Here is a 23,834-nt window from a genome sequence, read left to right on the forward strand (position 1 = left end):
GAATCAAATGGACTGATCAGTTTACAGCGTCTAGCCCCACTGACCACCGCACATTCCACTCCATTTAACAAGCACTCAGCACTGCCCCCGATGGACAAAACACTGAACTGCACTCTGTTTTTCTGTCTCACAGCAGCCAAAGGACGAGGTTCAGCTTTACCTCTGTAGAAGTTCTGGATATAAGATACGATATGAATATCAGACATAAGCAGCAGTTTATTCCTGTGGTGCGAACGCAGCCGTAGTTTGACGCTCCAGTCCAGCTTTTAGGGTTCCAGTCCATGTTACGTAGCTGCCGGTAGCTCTGAAATGGCGTCTATGGATCAACAGATGTGATTGGCAGATGAGAAGATTGTGGCATCTGATTGGTCAGTCCCAAAGCCGTTGATAAAGAAAGTCTGGAAAGGCTGGGTTCCACCATGTTCTGTGTTTAACTGTCCCGTCTGTAGAACCTCAAAGTCCTAGCCGTGAATACAGCCGCCTGCTATGAACAGTTCCCATGACAACAGAACATGGCTGCCACTGAAGCAACAGCACAAACCCAAGGCTGTCCATGTCCTGGCGGCGGTGGCCGTGCAGTGGAAGCAGCTGATTGGTTAGTTGGGGTTTTAGGAGGCGTCGCCCTCCAGAGCGCTGGAGATTATCTGACAGATCTGAGAGAAAGACGGGCGCTCCTCTGGTCTCTGCAGGGTGCGAGAGAGGTCAAAGGTCAAATCTGGTTCACAAAATATGGCTGCTCATAAACTCAACAACACAGCAGCAAAATGTTCATTAAAGGGATGGTAAACTAAAATGTGCAAATTTACATTCAAATTATTATTATATAGGATAGCCTCTTCAGATGAATCATCTGGTTTCAAGGGGTCCTCATTAGCTAACATGTTGTCAGCTAGGAAAACATTAGCTCAGAAATTCTACTTTGACATGGGATTTAGTTAAAAGGAGATCCTGCTGATTTGAGTCCAGAATCAGCAGATTGTTTTCTTCTGAATCGGCCCAAGTCACAGCAATGTCTCTTCAGAGTCCAGATGCTGAGGAGGAGGTTGGGGTTCTGGACTCAGACCAGCAGGATTTCCTTCAGACTGGATCCGGCTGCAAAGCAGAAACTGATGTTGATCCAACCTCGCAAACTGAAGCCACGTGGTTTCTTAACCAAGAAAAAAAGTAAAAGAAAAGCACATTTTTTTTCTTGTAAATTTGAGAGTTTCTCCCTTAAATCTCAGATTATCCCCCCTCCTGTATAATTTTTCCCTGCACTGGCCATAACACGCCGCGGTCGCCCGGTGAGCGAGTTGGTGTTGAGTTAAACTTGGCGGTGGTTGCTCCAGTGAGCCGGGCGGTGCGAGCCGGGTGGGGCGGTGCGAGCCGGGTGGGGCGGTGCGAGCCGGGTGGGGCGGCGCTCACCTCCTGCCAGCACAGCTGCATCAGCTCGTAGGTGGCGTGCGGGGCGAGCTTGGGCCTGAAGAGCCGGTGACCCTGCGTTACCAAGGAGACGACCTCGTGGTTCTGATTGTGTTCGAACGGCATGCGGCCCTCAGTGAAGACCTCCCACATCAACACACCTGACACACACACACACACACACACACACACAGTGTTAATGATAATAAGGATGATAATAGTCATAAAAACAATAGCAACAACAATATTAATAATAATAACGATAGTAATATGTTTTATTTATATAACCGTTTTCTCAGAGTTTGCATCATGTTAGTTAACAACAAACAGTGAAAAGGGTAAAAACTGGAACATTATTCAAAGAGAGAAATAGGAAAATAAAAACATAACAAAAACTACTGGACTATTAAGAGGGCAAAATATTTTTTTTTAAAAATGCCAGAACAGGCACATCTATCAGGCACATCAGCTTCAGCTGTTTTCTTCTATGTTGGTGGTTCTCAAATGGGGTTGTGCGTACCCCTCGTGGTATGTTAGAGTACTGCAGGGAGTATGTTAGCTTTTTATTAAAATTTTAATGTTAAAAAAAAAATATCAGTCATGCCTTATTCCTAAAATAATGATCTTATGCTATGATAATAAAAAATGTTTGATAAAGTACATTTTATGTTCAGCTTTCCCTCTGGGTTTCCTGAAGGTGTCAGGTGTGTGTGTTTGTGGTTTCAGTCTGTTCACTATCACTACTAAGTGTGTTCATTGTGACCGGGAAGACAAAAAAGAGACAAAAAAATCCAGAAAGTGGATTAGTGGTTGAAGCGTAGCAGCGATCTGTGGGGAACCTCAGAAAGCTTCTCCCTCTCGTGGTTAAAATCTCCTTTTCCTATTATCCAGCGCCATGTCACAGATAACTACAAAATAAAAAGCCATACTAGAGTCGCTGAGGGCTGCAAGCTTCAGGTTCTTTCCTCTGGAAGATTTTTTCCACTCGTTTGAAGAAAAACGAGATTATTTCGCGGGCTAAGCGACGCGTTCAGACGAAGTTTGACCCCGAGCGCTCACCGTAGGACCAGACGTCCGACTTGCTGCTGTATCTGCAGAAGTTGAAGACTTCAGGAGGCGACCACTTGACGGGGAACTTGGCACCTGAGGAGCTGGTGTACTGGTCGTCTAACACGTACCTGCACAACACACACACACACACACACACACACACACATGAACACACACGTTTACATTGCAGGTTTCAATACACACACTCTCACACAGTTTCCAGCAGCCTGGACAGCAGGGCGGCCTCGTCACAACACCATAGAAATAGAATAAGTAGAACCAGTGTGGGCCTTTGATTCACAGCAAATCAGAGTATTTCCAGGTGGTTAACGTTACCGTGGCAACAGATAAAGTTTTCAAACTGATGTCATGGTGATGACAGAAGAGTTTGTTCACATCAGGAGAACTGACACACAGCTTATGGAAACATGTTCTGTTTTCACAAGAAAATGAGTAAAAAAAAACTGTTGAAATAATCTTGTGGTTCTTGATTTGAATTCCAGTAAAACAAAATGTTGGTTTTAGGACGAGTGGAGTCTTAACGAGAATATTATTCAATAGTTTTATTAACAACAACACAGCCAATTAGGGTTATCATGTGTTAATGAGTTTCTCTGGGTTTACAGTTAACAGTCTGGAGCAAAAAGGTCCCAGGTTCGACGCCCACATGTCCTCCTGAATATTAAATCTTTTAGATTCACACAGTGTAAAGGTGTTGGAGGCCTGCAGTCGTACCTGGCCATGCCGAAGTCGGACACCTTGACCACCAGAGCGCCGTTCACCAGGCAGTTCCTGGCGGCCTGCAGAGAGAAGGAGGGACAGAGAGGAGAAAGAAAAATGTGTTTGTTGCTGCGCTTGTTCTGATCTTTCCTCAAACCCACAAGCCGTCATTTTAATCTCAAGCTGAGGTCCCAAAGTTTCCAAAGATCCCAAACCTGAGCTGCTGAGTTCCAGGGAAATGAGTCTGAAATGAAGCACCAGGCATGCAGATCATAAAACAAAACAACGGCATCTCGGCTTTGAATGTTTCACTCAGTGTTTCTTCATGTTATCAAGTCATTCTTCATCTTCTGTGCTCACATCTTGTTTTTCTTCAAAGTAAAAATAAATCTGCCTGTGGGATGAGATAATCCTACTTGTTTCCAGAATTTTCCAGAATCTAAGTGTCATTTTCATGATCCTGGTGGCTGATCTGCCTTGTGTCAACACGTTTTTAATAGATAAATTCCTGAAACCAGTGAAACTACACTGAGAACAGGTGGGATTATCTCATCCTGCTGGCCGAGTCTTCTGAATAACGACGAGATTTAACACAGAAAACGTGATGGAGTGATGATATTTTTGGCACATTTCTTCTCTTTCTGTCTTGGTTGTGTGTGTGTGGCGGGGTGAGCGTGGTGGTACCAGGTCTCTGTGGATGAAGCCGTTCCTCTCCAGGTGCTCCATGCCCTCGCTGACGTCCAGGCAGACGCTGAGCAGGGAGCCCAGCGTGAAGCCGCCCCGCCGCTGCCGCAGGACGTTCAGCAGGCAGCCCAGCTCCATGAACTCCACCACGATGTAGATGGGCCGCTGCTGGCTGCACACGCCGTACAGCTGCACCAGCTTCGGGTGGGACAGCCTCCTGGAGGGAGAACACACACACACACACACACACACACACACACACACACACACATTAACTCCTGTTGGCAACTTTGAGCTAAAACTGCTCAGACAGCACCAAGCCCCTCCCACCTGAGAGTTAGCCCCTCCTCCAAGTCCCTCCCCCAAAAGATATAACTATGGTTATATAACTGTAGTTATATAAACATAGTTATATAATACATTTTCCAAACTATAAAATAAACTATAAACGAAATTTTTAAAAAAACTGCTCAAATGTAAAAATATAAAACAGATTACTTACATTAATACATATTATCCTGAGAGCATTTTTGAAATGATGTACATACAATACAGTGTGGGCTTTCAGGCCAAATAAAATAAAATAAAATTAAATTAAATTAAATTAAAAAGGAAAAAAATGAAACAAATAAAATAAAAAAAGATAATAAATAAATAAAAGGAAAAAAAAATAATTAAATAAAAATAAAAATAATTAATTTTAAAATAACTTTTAAAATGCTGAGTCTGCAGCTGCTGAACTAAATTTACTTTTGGGAATCAAACGCATAGCTCCTGGTTACTTTTTGTGTGTGTGTGCGCATGCATGCGTGCAAGCGTGTGTGTGTGTGTGTTTGTGTGTGTGTGTGTGTGCGTGTGCGTGTGCGTGTGTGTGTGTGTGTGTGTGTGTACTAATGTTGTGGGGACATAAATCTGTTTACACAGTCACGTTGTGGGGACTCGCCTCCCTTATGGGGACAAAAAGCAAGTCCCCATAAGGGAGCACCATTAATTTTAGGGTGAAGACTTGATTTAAAGCTAAGATAACTTTAGGGTTAGGGTTAGGGTTAGGTTAGGGTTAAGGTTAGGGTTAGGGTTAGGCAGGTAGTGGTTAGGGTTAAGGTTAGGATAAATCTCCAGGAAATGAATGTAAGTCAATGTAATGTCCCCAGAAGTGATGGAAACCAACGTGTGTGTGTGTGTGTGTGTGTGTGTGTGCGTGCGTGTCCTCACATCATGACCTTGGCCTCCTCAATGAAGTCCTCCTCGTGCATGGCTCCCTCCCTGATGGCCTTGATGGCCACTTTGTGCTGAGCTCTCCACTTGCCCAGCCTCACCAGTCCAAACTGGCCGCTGCCCAGCTCCTTCATGAAGGTCAGCTCGCTGGGGTTGATCTCCCACTTCTCTGCAGGGGGAGAGAGGGAGGGAGAGAGAGAGAGAGAGAGAGAGAGAGGGAGATAAGAAGGAAGTTAGGGATGTATGATACAGGAGTGTTTGCCGATATCCGATATTTCCCAACTCTTTCGACTAAAGCCGATATCAGTGCCGATACATGCACACATTTTTGTCCACCTGATCACAGAGAACATCCTGCAGTGGATTAACATTTTATTATCCCCGCTCTTATTGTGAAAACACACTGGCAGACATAAAACACACTGCTTTTCAAAATGCACACACACCCCACTGGGCAAAATAAGGAATCTACTTCGACTTTGGTTAGGTAAAACACACCAAATTCATTTTTATAGAACATTTACAACAGGTTTGGACATATCGGCCTGTCATATCAGCAGAACACTTCATTTCCGACATCGAAGTCGTGCCAATATTTATTGTGCATCCCTGAAACAAATGATAGAAAGATTTGTTCACAGATACACCCCATCCCTCCCCACCAGCATGCAGGGGGCGCTGTCAGTCCTCACCGTAGCTGAAGCCGGCGGTGGACGGGTTGTCCTGTTTGCCCACGGGATACCGCAGCCTGGCGACGAGGCCTGCCACACACACACACACACACATACACACACACACACACACAGAGTAACTGAAGTAAATGAAATACATTTTTTAAAAAAAAGCTGATATATTTGACCTGTTTATACCGCATGGATTCCTTTACTGTGTGTGTGTGTGTGTGTGTGTGTGTGTGTGTGTGTGTGTGTCCCACCTGCTGCGTTGTGTTTGTGGTAGTCGATCAGCTCGGGGATGGAGCTGAACAGGTGTTTCTCAGCCAGGTAAAACTGTTTGGGTGAGCTCTGTGTCTCCTTGATGTGGTAATGCTTTATGGCTGGGCCTCCCTCGCTGTAAACAACAACAACAACAACAACAACAACAAGGTGAACGCAGCATCAAAACAACATTATTTTACTGCTACAGTGCAAAATGCAAAGTCCTTCAGTAAAATGTGAATGCAGGTTGGTTGGTTGGTCAGTTGGTTGGTTGGTTGGTTGGTTGGTTGGTTGGTCAGTTGGTTGGTCAGTTGGTTGGTCGGTTGGTTGGTTGGTCAGTTGGTTGGTCGGTTGGTTGTTTGTTTGTTTGGTCAGTTGGTTAGTCAGTTGGTTGGTCAGTTGGTTAGTTGGTTGGTTGGTTGGTTGGTTGGTTGGTTGGTTGGTCAGTTGGTTGGTCAGTTGGTTGGTCGGTTGGTTGGTTGGTTGGTTGGTTGGTTGGTTGGTTGGTTGGTCAGTTGGTTGGTCAGTTGGTTAGTCAGTTGGTTGGTTGGTTAGTCAGTTGGTTGGTTGGTTAGTTGGTTAGTTGGTTAGTTGGTTGGTTGGTTGGTTGGTTGGTTGGTCAGTTGGTTGGTCGGTTGGTTGGTTGGTTGGTTGGTCAGTTGGTTGATTGGTCAGTTGGTTGGTCAGTTGGTTGGTCGGTTGGTTGGTTGGTCAGTTGGTTGGTTGGTTAGTCAGTTGGTTGTTTGGTTGGTTGGTTGGTTGGTCAGTTGGTTGTTTGGTTAGTCAATTGGTTGGTTGGTTGGTTGGTTGGTTGGTTGGTTGGTCAGTTGGTTGGTTGGTTGGTCGGTTTGTTGGTTGTTTGTTTGTTTGGTCAGTTGGTTAGTCAGTTGGTTGGTCGGTTGGTTGGTTGGTTGGTCAGTAGGTTAGTTGGTTGGTTGGTTGATCAGTTGGTTGGATGGTCAGTTGGTCGGTTGGTTGGTTGGTTGGTTAGTCAGTTGGTTAGTCAGTTGGTTGGTCGGTTGGTTGGTTGGTTGGTCAGTTGGTTGGTTGGTTGGTCAGTTGGTTAGTCAGTTGGTTGGTCGGTTGGTTGGTTGGTTGGTCAGTAGGTTAGTTGGTTGGTTGGTTGATCAGTTGGTTGGATGGTCAGTTGGTCGGTTGGTTGGTTGGTTGGTTAGTCAGTTGGTTAGTCAGTTGGTTGGTCGGTTGGTTGGTTGGTTGGTCAGTTGGTTGGTTGGTTGGTCAGTTGGTTAGTCAGTTGGTTGGTCGGTTGGTTGGGTGGTTGGTCAGTTGGTTAGTCAGTTGGTTGGTCGGTTGGTTGGGTGGTTGGTCAGTTGGTTAGTCAGTTGGTTGGTCGGTTGGTTGGGTGGTTGGTCAGTTGGTTAGTCAGTTGGTTGGTCGGTTGGTTGGTTGGTTGGTTGGTTGGTTGGTTGGTTGGTTGGTTGGTTGGTCGGTTGGTTAGTTTGTTGGTCGGTTGGTTAGTTTGTTGGTCGGTTGGTTGGTCAGTTGGTTAGTTGGTTGGTTGGTTGGTTAGTTGGTTGGTTGGTCGGTTGGTTAGTCAGTTGGTTAGTTGGTTGGTCGGTTGGTTGGTTGGTTTGTCAGTTGGTTAGTTGGTTGATCAGTTGGTTGGTTGGCTGGTTAGTTGGTTGGTTGGTCGGTTGGTTAGTCAGTTGTTAGTTGGTTGATCAGTTGGTTGGTTGGCTGGTCAGTCGGTTGGTTGGTTGGTTAGTTGGTTGGTTGGTTGGTTGGTTGGTTGGTTGGTTGGTTGGTTGGTCAGTTGGTCGGTTGGTTGGTCGGTTGGTTGGTTGGTCGGTTGGTTGGTTGGTTGGTTGGTTGGTTGGTTGGTCAGTTGGTTGGTCGGTTGGTTGGTCAGTTGGTCAGTTGGTTGGTCAGTTGGTTGGTTGGTTGGTTGGTTGGTCGGTTGGTTGGTCAGTTGGTTGATTGGTCAGTTGGTTGGTCGGTTGGTTGGTTGGTCGGTTGGTTGGTTGGTCAGTTGGTTGGTCGGTTGGTTGGTTGGTCGGTTGGTTGGTCGGTTGGTTGGTCGGTCAGTTGGTTGGTCGGTTGGTTGGTTGGTCGGTTGGTTGGTCAGTTGGTTGATTGGTCAGTTGGTTGGTCGGTTGGTTGGTCAGTTGGTTGATTGGTCAGTTGGTTGGTCAGTTGGTTGATTGGTCAGTTGGTTGGTCGGTTGGTTGGTTTGTCAGTTGGTTGGTCGGTTGGTTGGTTGGTCAGTTGGTTGGTTGTTTAGTTGGTTGGACGGTCAGTTGGTTGGTTGGTTAGTCAGTTGGTTAGTTGGTTAGTTGGTTAGTCAGTTGGTTGGTTGGTTGGTTGGTCGGTTGGTTGGTTGGTCAGTTGGTTGGTTGGTCGGTTGGTTGGTCAGTTGGTTGGTTGGTCGGTTGGTTGGTCAGTTGGTTGGTCAGTTGGTTGTTTGGTTGGTTTGTTGGTTGGTCGGTTGGTTGGTCAGTTGGTTGGTCGGTTGGTTGTTCGGTTGGTTGGTTGGTCGGTCGGTTGGTTGGTTGGTCAGTTGGTTGTGGTTGGTCAGTTGGTTAGTCAGTTGGTCAGTTGGTTGGTCAGTTGGTTGGTCGATTGGTTGGTCAGTTGGTTGGTCAGTTGGTTGGTCAGTTGGTCAGTTGGTTGGTCAGTTGGTCAGTTGGTCAGTTGGTTAATCAGTTGGTTGGTCAGTTGGTTGGTCAGTTGGTTGGTGGTGACAGTGGAGTCTTACCCTGCGACAGACTTGGTGTACAGAGAGACGGTGTAGGTCCCTGGTGTGCTGGAGTCTCTCACAATAAAACCTCCCTCTTTGTCCTGCAGGGGGCAACACACACACACAGACACACACACACACGCACACACACACACACACACACACACACACACACACACGGACGTGTCTGAGGCTGCTTACATACACGCGCAAATGGTATAAATGCACTGCAGTTCTTTCCTGAGGAGAAAGTATCAGCACCGTGATGGTAAGGTGATGGTCAGCTGAGCAGTTTAAGTACAGCAGTATTCAAATATTGTGATCCTAAAATATGATTTATTATGATTTATGTTTGTTTGAATCCTCCTGTAGCTTGTGTCTGTAAAGTTTGATGAGGCTGTGATTCTCCTAGAGGTCACTGGATGTCATTAATGTGATGTGATTGTAATACAATGTAATGTGATTGTAATGTAATGTGATTGTAATATAATGTAATGTAATTATAATATAATGTAATGTGATATCTGTTTAATATAATGGACTCCCTCAGGCCCGACAGCAGCAACAAAAAACATCAAATTTATCCTGAAGATTTTCCTGAACTTGGACTCGACTCACCTCCTTCCTCAGCAGCTCCTCGGCCTTGTTCCTGTTGACATGTTTACTGTACCAGCTGGAACAAACAAACAAACAAACAAACAAACAAACACAACAACATGTGTTTATGTCAGCGTTAATAAACAGCATTAAATATATGAAACTGCATCTTCATCATGATGTGTTACTTTCCATATTCAACCCAAGATTCATTAAATGTCCTCTACTATATTATAGTCGTAAACCTGTGATAAACACTGAGTTTGGGCTGGGCGCCTATTTATTTTATAATTTATTCAGAGAGTATAAGGGGTAGAAAATCATGATAGGAGCACATGACACCGTTCCACTTTTCACTTGTTCCACTGGCAAATTTTGCCAATAAAACAAGCAAATTTTCACTTGTTTCAAGCGAAACGAGTGAAAATTGTCTAAAAACAAGTTACTCCTGAGGTGATCATGTCTTATTTTAAGTGTAATGAAATATTTTGACTAGAAATAAGACAAATACTCTTGGTAAGATTTTGAGTTTTTGCAGTGTATCTGCTATGTGCTGACTTGTAACAGGTACCATTACTTACATTATGTGTAATTTGTTTCATAACTAATAGATCTGTACTAACTGTTATGTGTAGGTGCTTTTTGTCTGAGCAGCTGTTTTGTGTATTGTTTGTTTAAACTTGAAAACTTAATAAAAAAAAAATCCTTAAAAAAAAAAAAAAAAAAAAGTGGCCACAAGAACACATGTGGACTGCAGGCTTTGGGGCCCAAACTGCATGGGATTAGCAGAAGGTGGGCGTGTCTGCAAAGGGGAGAGAACCCATTTTCATTCAGAGACCTGGAGGTCAGAGGTCAAGGCACCCCGTTGACATCGGTCTGGTTTCACTCTCGCTTTAAAACCGAGCGAAAGGCTAAAGGAACGTCTTCTCCGTTTTTTTTTTTTTTTTTTTTTCTGCGAACAAACTCACGTAAACTGCGCCAGGTTCCCCAGTTTCTTCTCCGTCACGTAGTTACTGGGGATGTAGCCCTCCTCGCTGCGAAACACACACACACACACACACACACCCACACACACAGATGTACGTTAGAAGTCTGAAACCACAGAAGAACAGATGATCCTTTGATGCGCACACACACACACACACACACACACACACACACACTCACCCGTACTGGTTGCGGGCCTTGTACCAGTTGACGTCGGACTTCTCCAGGATGACGTACTCGCCGCCCGTCACCAGGCTCAGGTCGTGCGGCTCGGTGCCCGGGAAGTCGTACAGCGCCACCACCACCAGCTCCCTGCGCTCCTCCTTCTCCTTCTCCTCCTCCTCCTCCTCCTCGTCTTCATCCTCGTCTTCACCGCCGCCATCCTCATCCTCGGGCTTCGGGGGAGGAGGGGGGCGGCGAGACTGCAGGAGGAGGAGGAGGAGGAGGGAGCGTGATGACTGTCAGGCACCAAATGAACACTTGTAGATCTGTGTGTGTGTGTGCGTGTGTGTGTGTGTGAGTGTGTGTGTGTGTGTGTGTTAGCGGTTACCTTGTCTTTCCTCTCCTCTCCAGGAATCGGGGGCAGAGGTTTCCTGGAAACTACGAAAGAGGAACAGAAAGAGAACAAAGCGGAACATTAGCGGTTCTTTGTGTGTGTGTGTGTGTGTGTGTGTGTGTGTGTGTGTGTGTGTGTGTGTGTAGGTGTGTTTGTTTTTCTTTCTCTTAATGCACTGTTATCGCTGCTGCTTTGACCTTTGACCTCTGGCTTTGTTTTGCTTTGTGATGTCGAAACCGAAACTAAGTCTTCAGTGTAGAAATTCAGACGGTACACTAGAAAAAAAAAAAATCAGTTTTAAAGTTTTAAAAAAAGGAAATTATTTCAAAATTGAAACCGGCTCTGCTAACTCAGTAAAAGCAGGGACAATTTTAAATAAATCAGTTTTTATGTTTTATGTTTTTAAGGTTTGACATGAGCTCCTTAACATCAATAAGTCAAGCAGAGGGCTGGCAGCAGCAGTAGCACAAAGCCACCACTGGAGGGCGCTGTGTGATCTGCGTGTTACAGCAGTGAATCAGCACCCCTGTGGGGGGAAATGATTATATTCTGAGAAAAAAAAAACGAATTTAAAGGATTAAAGTCACAAATTTAGGAGAAAAAAGGAATATGAGAGACAGAGATAGGACTCAAGAATCAAGATGTCTCACTCGTTACAAGTTTTTGTGATCAACTCTGCAAAAAGTGGATTGGATTCAGTGGTGATGATGGCGGTGTGTGTGTGTGTGTGTGTGTGTGTGTGTGTGCATGTGTGTGTGTGTGTGTGTGTGTGTGTGTGTGTGTGCATGTGTGTGTGTGTGTGTGTGTGTGTGTGTGTGCGTCTCACTGTCTCCAAACAGGTTGTACTTCTCGCAGCCCAGTGCCAGCTTCTCCGCCTGGCGACAGCAGAGCCACGCCCCCTCCTGCCAGAACTGAGGGTGGAACTTCGCCTCGATCGCCAAGTTGTGTTTGATCACTGCGCACACACACGCACACACACGCACACACACACGCACACACACACACACACACACACACACACACACACACGAGAATAAAAAAAAGTAATTGAATAACAGAACAGGTTAAACTAGAAACTGTGTGATAGGACAACCGAGTAAAACTTGAGAAGAATAGAATAGAATAGAATAGAATAGAATAGAATTGGGAAAGCAGAAGTAAGAAAGTAGAATAAAGTAGAACTAAACAGGAGAGAACTGAGTGCAGAGTAGATCATCACTGTACATTAGAATAAAACAGCCCAACAGAGTGCAGCCAAATAGAACACGTTTAGGCTAGAGAAGACAATAGAATAGAATAGAACAGAATAGAGTAGAACGAGGCAGAATACAATAAAATACAACAGGGAAAATAGAATTGGACAGAGCAGGGTATCAGTAAATAAAATCAATAAAATAGAACAGAATCAAGTAGAACAGAACTTAACAGAAGGATAGAATAGAATAGAATCGAATAGAATAGAATAGAATAGAGTAGAATAGAATAGAATAGAATAGAATAGAATAGAATAGAATAGAATGGACATCCACTGACCATCTTTGAGTGTCTGGACCCAGACGCTCCTGCTGTCGTGACTGGGAGCGAACACATAGAGTGTGTTGGTGTCATACACCACCTGCACACACACACACACACACACACACACACACACAGAGAGAGGGTGTAAACAGACTCGCTGCCATAACAACAGTTTTGTGAAATGTATAGAACGTTTGAAAAAAAATTGTTTGTCTCTTTTTGGCGAATGATTTACACTCAACACACGAGTGGAGGGAGGTGTGTGTGTGTGTGTGTGTGTGTGTGAGTGTGTGTACCTGGAAGGGGTATTTGTTCTGGCAGGGGATGATCCCTCCTCCGTTCTTGACGATCTCCACACAGCGGACCCGGCTCAGCTCGATGCAGCCTTTCCTGAACTTCTTCTGTGGACCAGGACGACATGTAAACAACACGTAAACAACACGTAGACAACATGTAAACAACATGTAAACAACACGTAAACAACATGAAAACTTCTTGAGCACACCTAAACAAAATGTAAACCAACATGAAGTCAATAATTCATTTAATGTTACATTTTTCAAAATGGGGTGAACTGTCCCTTTAAGAGGAAATATAAAGGGGGGAAATCCAAGGTTCAGGGCTTCACAGTGGACATGTAAAGTTACAATCAGTCTAAAGGCAAAGCATACACACACAGACACTCTGTGTGTGTGTGTGTGTGTGTGTCAGTGTCAAAGAGCTGAATCAGGAATCAGCATGCCATTAAAAACCACCATCACCATGAAGTGAGATAAAAATAAATCAATAATAACAAAACAAAACTGAACCAAAACTCTCTTGTCGCCATGGAAACCAACAAAAACCCCCCCCAAAAAAAAACCAAGAAGAAAATCAGAGAATGATTTTTTAGTTTTTGTGCTTGTGTTTATGTCTTTGTTTGTTTATTTGTTTACTTTCTTAGGTGAAAAAATACTGTTAATAAATTTGTTTATTTTTATTTTATTTTATGTCATTTTATTCCTTAGGTCATTTAATATTTGAGGAGCCACTACTACAAAAAAATACTAAATCTACAGCTGCAACTAAAAAATACATACTTAAAAAAAAAAAAGTAAAAAAAAAAAACAAAAAAAAAAAACAAAAACAAACAAACAAACAAAAATAATATAAAATAAACAAATAAAATAAAATAAAATAATGACTAAATTTTAAAATAATCATAAAATAATATAAACTAAAAGTAGACAAACTAGAAGTAAATAAATGAATCCTTAAATAAATTCATCCTGAGAAAACAAACTAAAATTACAGTGAAACAGATCTAAAATGACCCTGGTGTGTGTGTGTGTGTGTGTGTGTGTGTGTGTGCGACCTCAGCCCTGCCGTCGTAGTAGCTCAGTTTGCTCCTGGTCAGGACGAACAGTCGCTCCTTGTAGTTGAGCGGTGACGTTCTCTTCTTCTGCTGCGACCGCTTGATCAGCGTCTCCTCCAATAGCGGCTCGGCACTCATCCTGGCCCCGCCCACGCCGGCCGCCCATTGGTCGTGCTGTTGGTCGCTCAGCAGGCTGGAGGCGGGCTCAGGACAGGAAGTCACCACTATCAAAATATCAAAATACAGTTCGGCTAACATTACATGGGACTCATGAGAAATTGCAACGCGTCGAGCGGTTCACTCCGCTCAAAATACGAGAGAAAATCAATATTCGAGGGAAAATAAATTCCACTGTGGGCGCTGCCATGTTGAATCTGCTCCGTAAGTAACGAGCTCGATCTACAACGAGAAGCTCCAAGTTCCTGTGTCGAAACCCTGACTCCTTTGGCTGTTCCATTGCTAGAGAGTGGTGAAGCCCCGCCCACCCACTTCCGGTACATGGGTCCTCAAAAGCAAAAAATTATGAATGCGATCCAATGGGTAGATAAAAATGATTTTCTGGTCCCGTTTGAATTGTGCCATGGATTTCACATATGTTGTTTGTGATATTTAAAGATAATTTTTCACGCAAAGAAGACTACAATTTAGCTCGAAGAATGTTAATAATGTTAGGTTTTGTGTGAGCCCGCTTTGTGAACTACAACTCTTCACTGCTCTCGGTGTGAATGATATACGTCACCACCCGCACTGGAAGCCTACAACAGACATGGCCATTTCTCTGCTCCGCGCTGAGTTTTTGAGGTTGTGAGTTTTTGAGGTTGTGAGTTTTTGAGGTTGTGAGTTTTTGAGGTTCTGAGTTTTTCCGCCCGGCGGCGGGGTCCGCTCGCCCTCCCGCCCGGCCCGGCGCTCCGTCGGCCCTCGGAGACGCGGACAATCGGGAACAAAACCCACCGGCATCTTGACTTGAATCTGGATGGAGGGAAACGGCGATGGCGTGACGTCACATACGCGACACAGCATGTAGTCTTTCTAATTGTGTGTTCTCAACAGCATTTAACTGAACAATGGCGCAATAAACGGTCAAACTCTTCACATGAAAATTTGTTATTTAAGCCGATAAACAACATTTGTGTAATCCATGGCATAACGACGGGGGGACCAGAAAATAACTATTTTCTGTCCATTGAACACCATTCATTTTTTTCACTCCGAAAGGTCCCATGGGGGCCCACCGGAAGGGGCGGGGCTTCACCGCTCTATATTCCATGTAGGAGGTCAGTTTTTTCCAAGTTCCGACTTGGTTCAATGTAGATAGATAGATAGATACTTTATTCATCCCGCAGGAAATTCAGTTTTTCAGCAGTATCCACAGATTACAGATTAAATAAAATAAAAAAGATTAAAAAAATAAAGAATAAGATCTGAGTACAACAGAATAAGATCTGAGTACCCAACCCGGTGTGCAAAAAGCAATGTGCAAAAAAAAAAAAAAAAAAAAAAAAAAAAAAACAGAAAAAACCGTGTGCATGGGTGTATAAAATGTGCATAGAGGTAGGTCAATGTGCAAATTTAGAAGAAATATACAGTATCCACATGATAAATAGCAGTAAGTACAAAGGAACGCAGCATAACATTAATTACAGTTTGTGACTTTCACTCTGACATTTTGGACGATGACGAGGCGTGAAATAAAGATTAAATCTAAAACAGAAACCTCTCTGTGTTCAACAGGATTTACTAAACATTAGCCCTCTGAAAGCCAGCAGCAGGTGGACTTTGTCATTTCTCTCTAATTTGCTCTTTAGTTTGAGTTTTTTGAGAGAGACCAAGCAAACGTCTTGCCTCTTGTTGCTGTGTTTAATTTATTTCTCTGTTTTTTTCGCAGTGGGTTTTGGTCAGCGCAGGAAGTGCTCGGCACACAGGAAGTGACAAACCACAGGGCTAAATGTGACAGATGTGCCTCTACACATGAAGTTGCACCACACACACACACACACACACACAAACACACACTCACAGTTTTATAGTGCCGGGCTACTGGGCTTCCTGCTGCTCACCCTGCACACACACACTCAGCTCACTCTCTCTCACACACACACTGCAGCCCATTTGTCCACTTCTCTGTAATATGCATGCATATTTTAAATTTGCAGAATGCCCCTTTAACCTGGTCTGTCTCGCTCTCTTCCACGTCAAGTTCACACTCAAAACGCAGCTAAATGCGACTAATGTGGGAATTCACTATCAGTCTGCCTCTGAATCATCACAATTCTTAGTTTCTCTCTTTAATTAATTAATTAATTAATTTATTTTTATATTTCTTATCTGGAGCAGAGGTTATCCAAGTGCGCGCTCCCGGGGCAGTGGCGTGCACGCGGCTCCGTCCACCTGCTCCCCGGTGGGTTTTCGCTTCATTAAAGATTAAAAGTGGGTTAAAGACAAGCTCATATTGACATTAATGCGCCTTCACCGCAGAGGAAAGTCACTGTAAGTGTCCGTGATGTCGACACCCGCGTCCGGGGCGAGTTCACCGGCTCGAGCTGGTGGTTTCACCGCAGTTTTATTATGGGATTTATTATAAAGTAGAATATCTTTATTCCCCGCGGGGCTTCGCTCCCCCGGCTCGTCAAGGCACAGGGCGTCTGACGTCACAGCTTCACCTGATCAAACTTTATCAAACTAAAAACAGAAAAACAGTCTTACCTTCACCTGCTGGATGTCGGGCTTAATCCGCGTGTGTGTGTACGTGTGTGTATGTGTATGTGTGTGTGTGTCTTCCAGTGTCATGTCGGGTTGAATCAATGGAGGATTGAGGAAATAGGGAGTGACGGGTTGACGGAGCGCGCACACACATACACACACACAAGCGCGCGCGCACACACACACGCGTTACAACAGTATGAGGAAGTGAGGAGGCGAGCGATGTGTGTGTGTGTGTGTGTGTGTGTGTGTGAGAGAGAGAGAGAGAGAGAGAGAGAGAGAGAGCCATCATGTGAGCAGTCTAATCAACCTATCCAAATAATCAACACCATGAATAAATGAATAAATAAATAGGCTACATGTAATCATCCATAAAAATGAAAATTAAAAACATCCATCTAATCCTTCTTTTTTTCTAATAACCGATTCGTCTTATTTCGTGTTTTATGTGGAGTTTACTTTCAGGAATTTTCCAGAAACAAACCAGAATCTTAAAATAAAACCAGAAAATAAATGAAACTCCATTCAAACCAGCGGAAATATTACATCACCTCATATTTCAGGTTTTCTCACCTGTCTTAAAGCCACAGTGCAGAGCCTGCACCTGTGAAGAAACAGCTCACGCACTCCTAACTACAACACCCATCATCAGATTAAGATTATCATCCACTTCTGCATCTCTATGACGAGCCACTGTGCGGCACGTTCTGCGGCAGGAACCAGGAACCTTTCTGAGGAACTGTCTGCGTTTCCACCAGGAGCTAAATTAACCTTTTATTTTTAACCGCACCAAAAAATTGTAGTACTTTCCCGACTTGCAGCCACGTTTAGCGGCGCGGCAGGAACTAAATAAAGATTATATAAATATAATCCAGGATAAATCATGTTGTCCAGCGGTGGCGCCCCCTTCAGGTCGTCCACCAGACTGTAAAAACAGAGCAAAAGGTGATCGAAACAAAGTTGAAAATATTGAATCCGCGTTGAAGCCCGACATTGAACTTATACAGAAAGTGTCCCTGAGGTTTTACATTGAATCAATGTTTGCTTCAACCATCATCTAAATGGGAATCTACATTAAAGTTTTAGTTGATTTTACACTGAAACAATGTTACTGAATCAATATGGATTCAACCTTCATCTGACAGTCATCTACATGTGCATTTTAGCTGATCAAAATGTAAATGGACTGCATTTCTACACAGAGGCGATTCTTGAGTCTGTTGGGGCCTTAAGGAAAAATTCCCAGGGGGCCCTTCCGACCAGTGTCCATCACCATCATGTTATAATTACTGACACCAACCAAAAATGTATGAAATCGATACTTTTTTAAAATTTTTTTATTCCCAATGTCCACATACCATGCCTAATATATTAGAATTCAATAACATGAAAAACCTTGTCATTTTGAAAATATAAAGTATGTGAAAATATAAATGTAAAGAATAATAAAAAACAAAATAAAAAAAAAAAATAAAAAAAACAACTGTTACATCGTAAATAAGCCACATCATCAGCACTTTTTCAGCCCTGGTTCAGATTCTGCCTTGAGCTGTCACTGCCAATCGTCCGCTGTTGTTTAAGGGGGAGGGGGAGGGGGGTGCGGTCACTGCAGCGAATACATTTTTGAGACATTTCGGTAAAAGCAAGCCTTGGGGCCCCGAGTCTCAGGGGCCCCCTGTCGGCTCGGGGCCCCAAGCAGTCGCCTGCCCTGCCTGCTCACAGGCTGCAGGTCTGTTTCTACAGCGCTTTTCTAGTCTACTGACCCCTTTCCAGAAATTTCCAGAATTTCCCTGGTTGGGATCAATAAAGTCTATCTATCTATCTATCTATCTATCTATCTATCTATCTATTTACAGCGTTTGCCTCACATTCACACACTGATAGCAGAGGCTGCCATGCAAGGCGCCGAGCTGTCCATCAGGAGCAGGGAGGGGTTCAGTATCTTGCTCAAGGACACTTCGACACACTCTGGAGGAGCTGGGGATTAAACCGGGAACCCTCCAGTTATCAGACAAGCACTCCACCTCCTGAGCCACGCCTCACCCAGAGCCGCTGCCCCCTGCCCCCCCCCCCCCCAAGACTATTTACAATACAGACTTGACATTGACTCAGTGTTGGCCATTCAATCATTAAATTCAACCCTAACACAAAGCTGATTCAACAAGATCTTTTCAACCTGTCACGATCCACCTCTGATCTGTAACCCCAACCAAAAGTCAGCCACAAATCAACATTTCTGACCATAAATCGATGTTGATTCAACAACTTTTGCCATCTGGGCGCCTTTTTAATCTCACTTGGCTGATATTCTGATTATCAGTGGACAGCATGGCGCGCCAAGCTGAAATCCACGGCTGTGAAATGACGTCAGTTTCTCCTGTGGCTGCAGAACCACAGGAGAACCAAACACTGGGTTCCTAAGGGGTTCCACGTTTACTGCCTTCATCTGAGCTCAGACACACGTGGATCTTCTGAACCAACCAACACACACTAAAATATATAAATATATCTTTTTATATCTCGGTTTTCTGTGGCGTCAGGTGTTTTTTCAGCAGCTGACACCTGAATGTTTCGACCACTAGGGGGCGGTGCAGCAGACGTCTCCTGCCCTGTGTGATTTAGGGTTAATTTGCTCTTTAAAGGTGGATTTTTTTTCTGTTTCCAGCGACTTGAAGCCCAGAGGTTTGTCTGTTTTCAGCTGCTGTCGACCCGTTAATGATTACAGACGCCTGGACCAGACAGAGAGCGGGGTGTGTGTGTGTGTGTGTGTGTGTGTGTGTGTGTGTGTGTGTGTGTGTGAGTGAGGCCTTCCTGCACAATGTGAGTTATTCAGCGAGCTGGATGCTTTGCGGTTTCATTCACGTCATTCTTTCACTTCCTCTCTCTCTCTCTTTCTCTCTCTCTCTCTCTATCTCTTTCACTCTCTCTCTCTCTCTAATCTCATCATATCATTTTTTAAAAGTCAAACTTTATCACCGGTGAATAAAAACAGCAGTAGAAACGCAGTAAAGCAGTAAAAAAAAACACCTCACCCTTTCTTTCTCTTGTCCCTTCTCGCTCTCTTTCCCCTCTTTCTTTTTCTTCTGTCTCTCTTTTTTCTACTCCACTTTCTCTCATTTTCTTTACTTCCTGCCCCCCTTCTCTCTCTCTCTCTCTCTCTCTCCTCCTCCTCCTCCTCCTCTTCGTCTCCGTCGCTTCTTCACTTCTTGTCTATTTCAAGGTTTCCTGAGAGTCGGTGAAAAGCCATCGCCGAGGAGAGGAGAGGAGAGGGACGAGCGAGGAAGAGGTGGATGGAGTGGAGAGAGAGAGCGAGAAGAAGAAGAAGTAAAAGAAGAAGAGGAGACATAAAAAAGGAGCAGCCATGATTCACTCAAGCAAGTACCTGCGCACACACACACACACACGCACACACTGCACAAAATCAACTCTCACCGCAGTCAAAATGAGAAACACTGGCTATATACATACACCCAGTTATACACACACACACACACACACACACACACACACACAGTAACCTATAAACACACACACACACACACACACACACACACCGATAGTAAAGTCAAATCATATTTACCTATAAAGTGATTCGCTGATTTGTCCCAAATTCTGAACACACGAACAAAACACACTGATGACACACTGATGCATGTGCCTGTGTGTGTGTGTGTGTGTGTGTGTGTGTGTGTGTGTATGTGTGGTTGATGTCACCTCCCGTGCTGACAGGCCCAGGTGCCTCTTATCTCAGCCAGCCTTCGAGGCGCGTAACGTTTTTCACAGCTTAACACAGTTTTTTTAAAAAACAGGTTATTGGGTTTTTGACAGAGTGTTTAAAGGGACATTCCACCCATTTATAGAATTCAGTTTAGTTCATATGGCTGAGCGATTTTCCTGAAGCTGGCAGAGCACAAACAACTGAGTTTTTCATGAGACTTGGACGATGAATATAAATGAACCAATGGGACAGCACTGACTGTTTTGTCTTTAATGGATAATTTAAAGGGTGATGCCACCGTTTTTTAAAAATCCACATTGATCAATCAGTGTGAAAAATTAATCAGTTCTTCCTTGGCCCAAGGTCAAGCTTTACTCCAAGTTTCATGCAAATCCATTCATAGTTTTTTTTTTTTTTTTTTTAGATATCCTGCTAACAAAACAAACAAACAAACAAATAAACAAACAGAGAGAAATGTAACCCCCATCCAGCTCTGCCAGTGGAGGTAATGAATGGAGCAGCAGTTTGTTTATTTAGTCTTTGTTTGTTTATTTATTAACAGGATCCCCATTAGCTGTCTGAATCCATAAGATTCCAGCTTCAGTTGTGAATCCAAGATTAAATTTATATTTTCTTGCATTGCTGATGGGTCTGAACCTGAAATTAAACCTAATTTGGGTGCAAGACGTCATGCAGAGATATTACGGGCCAGTAAAACCACAAATTCAGAGATTAGTGCTCCTGTTCTTCACCTCATGTGAACTGTCCTGAACACAGGAAGAACATGTCAGATTTTTATTTTTAATGGGTGGTATTTTCCTTTAAATTAGAGGATGAGTGATTTTTTATATATATATATGTAGCTTCTTTCAAAACTAGGGTTGTGAAGCTTTTCTCAAAAACAAAACAAAGTTAAATTCAAACACTAATTCAAAATCACAGGTATGCCTTTAGATCAAAATTTACCTTTGGGTTCAATTTGGGTTTAAAATTGACCTTGCTATTTTCCTATTTGAATGGGAAAGTAGATCCGGTAGGTAGTGTCTGCAGGAAACTTTTGTATAATAACCTTGCACCAGGAAGAGACAACTGAATAAATACTTTCACAAATAATTAAAATTACATGGGGAAAAAATGGGTACTGGGATTTGTTGGTTGTTATTGGCATAATCCTCTTTTTTTGTGTTGGTTTCTGTGCTAAACATGTTATTCTGGGAGCTGTTTGCTATGGGAATGAATGGAGAGATACAAATCCATTAGCAGCTAATAGGAGCTGATATTTCACCGCCATGTGGGCTCAAATCACACTCAGACAACACAACTCAACACCAAGTTACATATGTCTTTATTTTGAGGCCACAAAAGCAGCATTATACTGTTGCCGTCAAAAAAAGAAACAGAGCTCCTGGTGATTCCTGTGGTGATCAAGTAGATCCCGTTAGCGGTGATCTTTTTTGTTTGCTTCTGTTTCCCAGGTCGTCAGATACCGCAGCTTGGCCACGCCCCTTTCATGTGTGATACTGATGCTAAAGGCAGCGTTTGGTGTCACAATGAGACACATCGGTCTTTCTCGCTTTTATCACGTGTCAGTGTCACATGGTTAGGGTTAGGCAACAAAACCACGTGGTTAAGGTTAGGAAATGCTTAGGTTTAGACAATAAAATGGAAACTCAGTTCAATTCCGTTCAATTTTATTTGTCTAGCCTCAAATCGTAACAAAAGTTCTCTCAAGGCACCTCACAGAAACCCAACAGATACTGGCCAAATCCATGGACCAAAAATTCCCCCTAAGAGCAGCACAGGGCGATGGTGGCAAGGAGAAAACCCTTTAAATAGAATCCGGCTCTGGGTGGGCAGCCATCTGCCTCGACCGGAGGGTTGAGAGACCTGATCTCAGTCACACATGAAAAGTCTCGCTGGAAATGTGACTCAAACTCTGGCTTTTGTCCTCTGAGCAAGTTAAGTTCTCTCTTAAAAGAAATGAATTATCTGAAAATGGAGAACAGACATTCCAGACCACTGTCCTGCACGATGAGGTGTCCTGCTGGTGGGCAGTGGTACTGCATGACCACTTGGACACATTCAATCACCTAATTCTGATGACGGTTCTGCATCATGACGACAGAGGGATCAAAACCAATGCATTTAACAGGCATCATCCAAAATTTGCTTACCTGGTGATTTCCTTGCATTTCTGCACACTGCAAAAAATAAGACCCCTCTTTAATTATTTCCACTTGTTTGTTATCTTTAATTTAATGCACCATGATTTGTACTGAAAATCAAACTCAACTGTTTGACTGACCTTTTAGAAAAAAAAAAAAAAAAAACATAGGATAAATTCTCCATCAGAAAGCCATTATTCATTGATTCAGCCATTAATATGGATTGGGATGCATCCCTACATAGTATTAACTTTTTCCTATGAGTGATGTGAAATCTTCAATTCAATTCAATTTTATTCAATTCAATTGAATAGGCCTAAACGTGCATGAAGGTTTTACGTGTGCTGAAGATGGGCTTATGCAGCACATTGTCACTCCCAGGTCGTCAAACCCCACGGCTTGGTCACGACCTCGTCACGTCTGATTTCGGTGTCAGGATAAGAGGCATTGAGTTTTCTTGTTTTTTTCACCTGTCAGTGTCACATGGTTAAATCTAGGCCATTCGGTTAAGGTTAGGGAACGATTAAGTTTAGGCACCAAAACGGAAACTGGACATGGTTTCAGTCACACACGAAAAGTCTTGCTGGAAACGGGGATCGAACTTGGGACTCGTGCATCCGAGTCCTGTGGCTTACCTGCCCACCATCCACCCCAACCGTGTTCCTTCATAGACTCTCTTGATCCTAAGATCGCGTCACCATGTTGACATCTTGTTGTTCTTCTAATGGGTGCCTTTGACGCAGATGCAGAAGAGCCTGTCCAAGCTGTATTATTTGACATCCTGGTGAATGAGAATAGGCTGGTGAGCATTAACCCTGTGGTGGCTGTTTTGAACTGTCGTCACAGTAGGGATGGGCGATTCCACATGTTTTGGAGCAGTGTTAATTTTGACAGCAAATTCTGATTTAGTCTTAGTGTTAGTCTTTTGAATAACACACCATTTAGTTTTAGTCATATTTTAGTCATCTGAAATCTTTTAGTCTTGGTCTAGTTTTAGTTGACTAAATATCATAAGAATTTTAGTCTAGTCTTAAGCCTTTTAGTCTTAGTCTAATTTTAGAAGAACAAATATTAAACAACTAAACACAACTAAATATGATGGAGGTAAACCTATGTGTTTTAAGTTCTGCAAACTGGTCTGTCTTCTCCTCTTGTGACTGTGGATCTGCTGCTGCGTTTAAGTGTTGCGCCTGAACTTGCCGCGGCTGTTGCTCTGCATAGATCAACCTGCCCTCAAAAGATTCGCTCTGATTGGATTTCTTCCAAACTTGTCCCACAAAAAGGGGAGTTCTGACTGGATCTCTTCTCCGTTCGTCCCTGCCTAACATTTTCCTCTCGTTTTCATTCGTTGACTAAATTGTCAGTTATATTTCATCACAGTTTTTGTCATCATATCTGACTTTTTATTTTGTTTTTATTTAGTTTTCGTCTGTGAAAAAGGTTCGTTGACGAATATATTTCGTCATAGTCTTCATCAATGAAATTAACACGGTTTAGGAGTCCATTTTAATTTGTTGTGTTATAAACAATGTAGCA

The 23,834-nt window shown here is 43.4% G+C and overlaps 2 protein-coding genes across 4 annotated transcripts in view; one reads left to right on the top strand and one right to left on the bottom strand.

The window, feature by feature from the left end:
• Nucleotides 1-319: 319 nt before the first annotated feature.
• On the bottom strand, nucleotides 320-16,534 carry tec (tec protein tyrosine kinase). Of its 2 annotated transcripts, XM_030075956.1 has the most exons (19): nucleotides 16,419-16,534; nucleotides 13,716-13,939; nucleotides 12,658-12,762; nucleotides 12,377-12,458; nucleotides 11,670-11,798; nucleotides 10,838-10,887; nucleotides 10,468-10,709; nucleotides 10,269-10,334; nucleotides 9,322-9,376; nucleotides 8,722-8,804; nucleotides 6,005-6,138; nucleotides 5,763-5,831; nucleotides 5,068-5,239; nucleotides 3,856-4,072; nucleotides 3,187-3,251; nucleotides 2,461-2,579; nucleotides 1,405-1,562; nucleotides 594-683; nucleotides 320-549 (listed from the first exon to the last, which is right to left on the bottom strand). In XM_030075956.1, exons 2-18 carry the CDS (start codon nucleotides 13,851-13,853, stop codon nucleotides 609-611), a joined length of 1,959 nt encoding a protein of 652 aa, XP_029931816.1. In that variant the 5' UTR covers nucleotides 13,854-13,939; nucleotides 16,419-16,534; the 3' UTR covers nucleotides 320-549; nucleotides 594-608. The 2 variants fall into 2 exon arrangements, with proteins under 2 accessions (XP_029931816.1, XP_029931815.1); XM_030075955.1 differs by having other exon boundaries at nucleotides 320-683; nucleotides 16,419-16,533.
• A 3,069-nt stretch (nucleotides 16,535-19,603) lies between these two features.
• txk (TXK tyrosine kinase) overlaps nucleotides 19,604-23,834 on the top strand; it is a 58,769-nt gene continuing 54,538 nt past the window's right edge. For both annotated transcript variants that reach the window (XM_030075966.1, XM_030075965.1), the window contains exon 1: nucleotides 19,604-19,789. In XM_030075966.1, coding sequence (XP_029931826.1) covers nucleotides 19,777-19,789 — 13 coding nt within the window. In that variant the 5' untranslated portion in view covers nucleotides 19,604-19,776. The remainder of the gene's footprint in view (nucleotides 19,790-23,834) is intronic.

Source organism: Myripristis murdjan, chromosome 18, assembly GCF_902150065.1.
Source record: "Myripristis murdjan chromosome 18, fMyrMur1.1, whole genome shotgun sequence".
NCBI classification, from domain to species: Eukaryota; Metazoa; Chordata; class Actinopteri; order Holocentriformes; family Holocentridae; genus Myripristis; species Myripristis murdjan.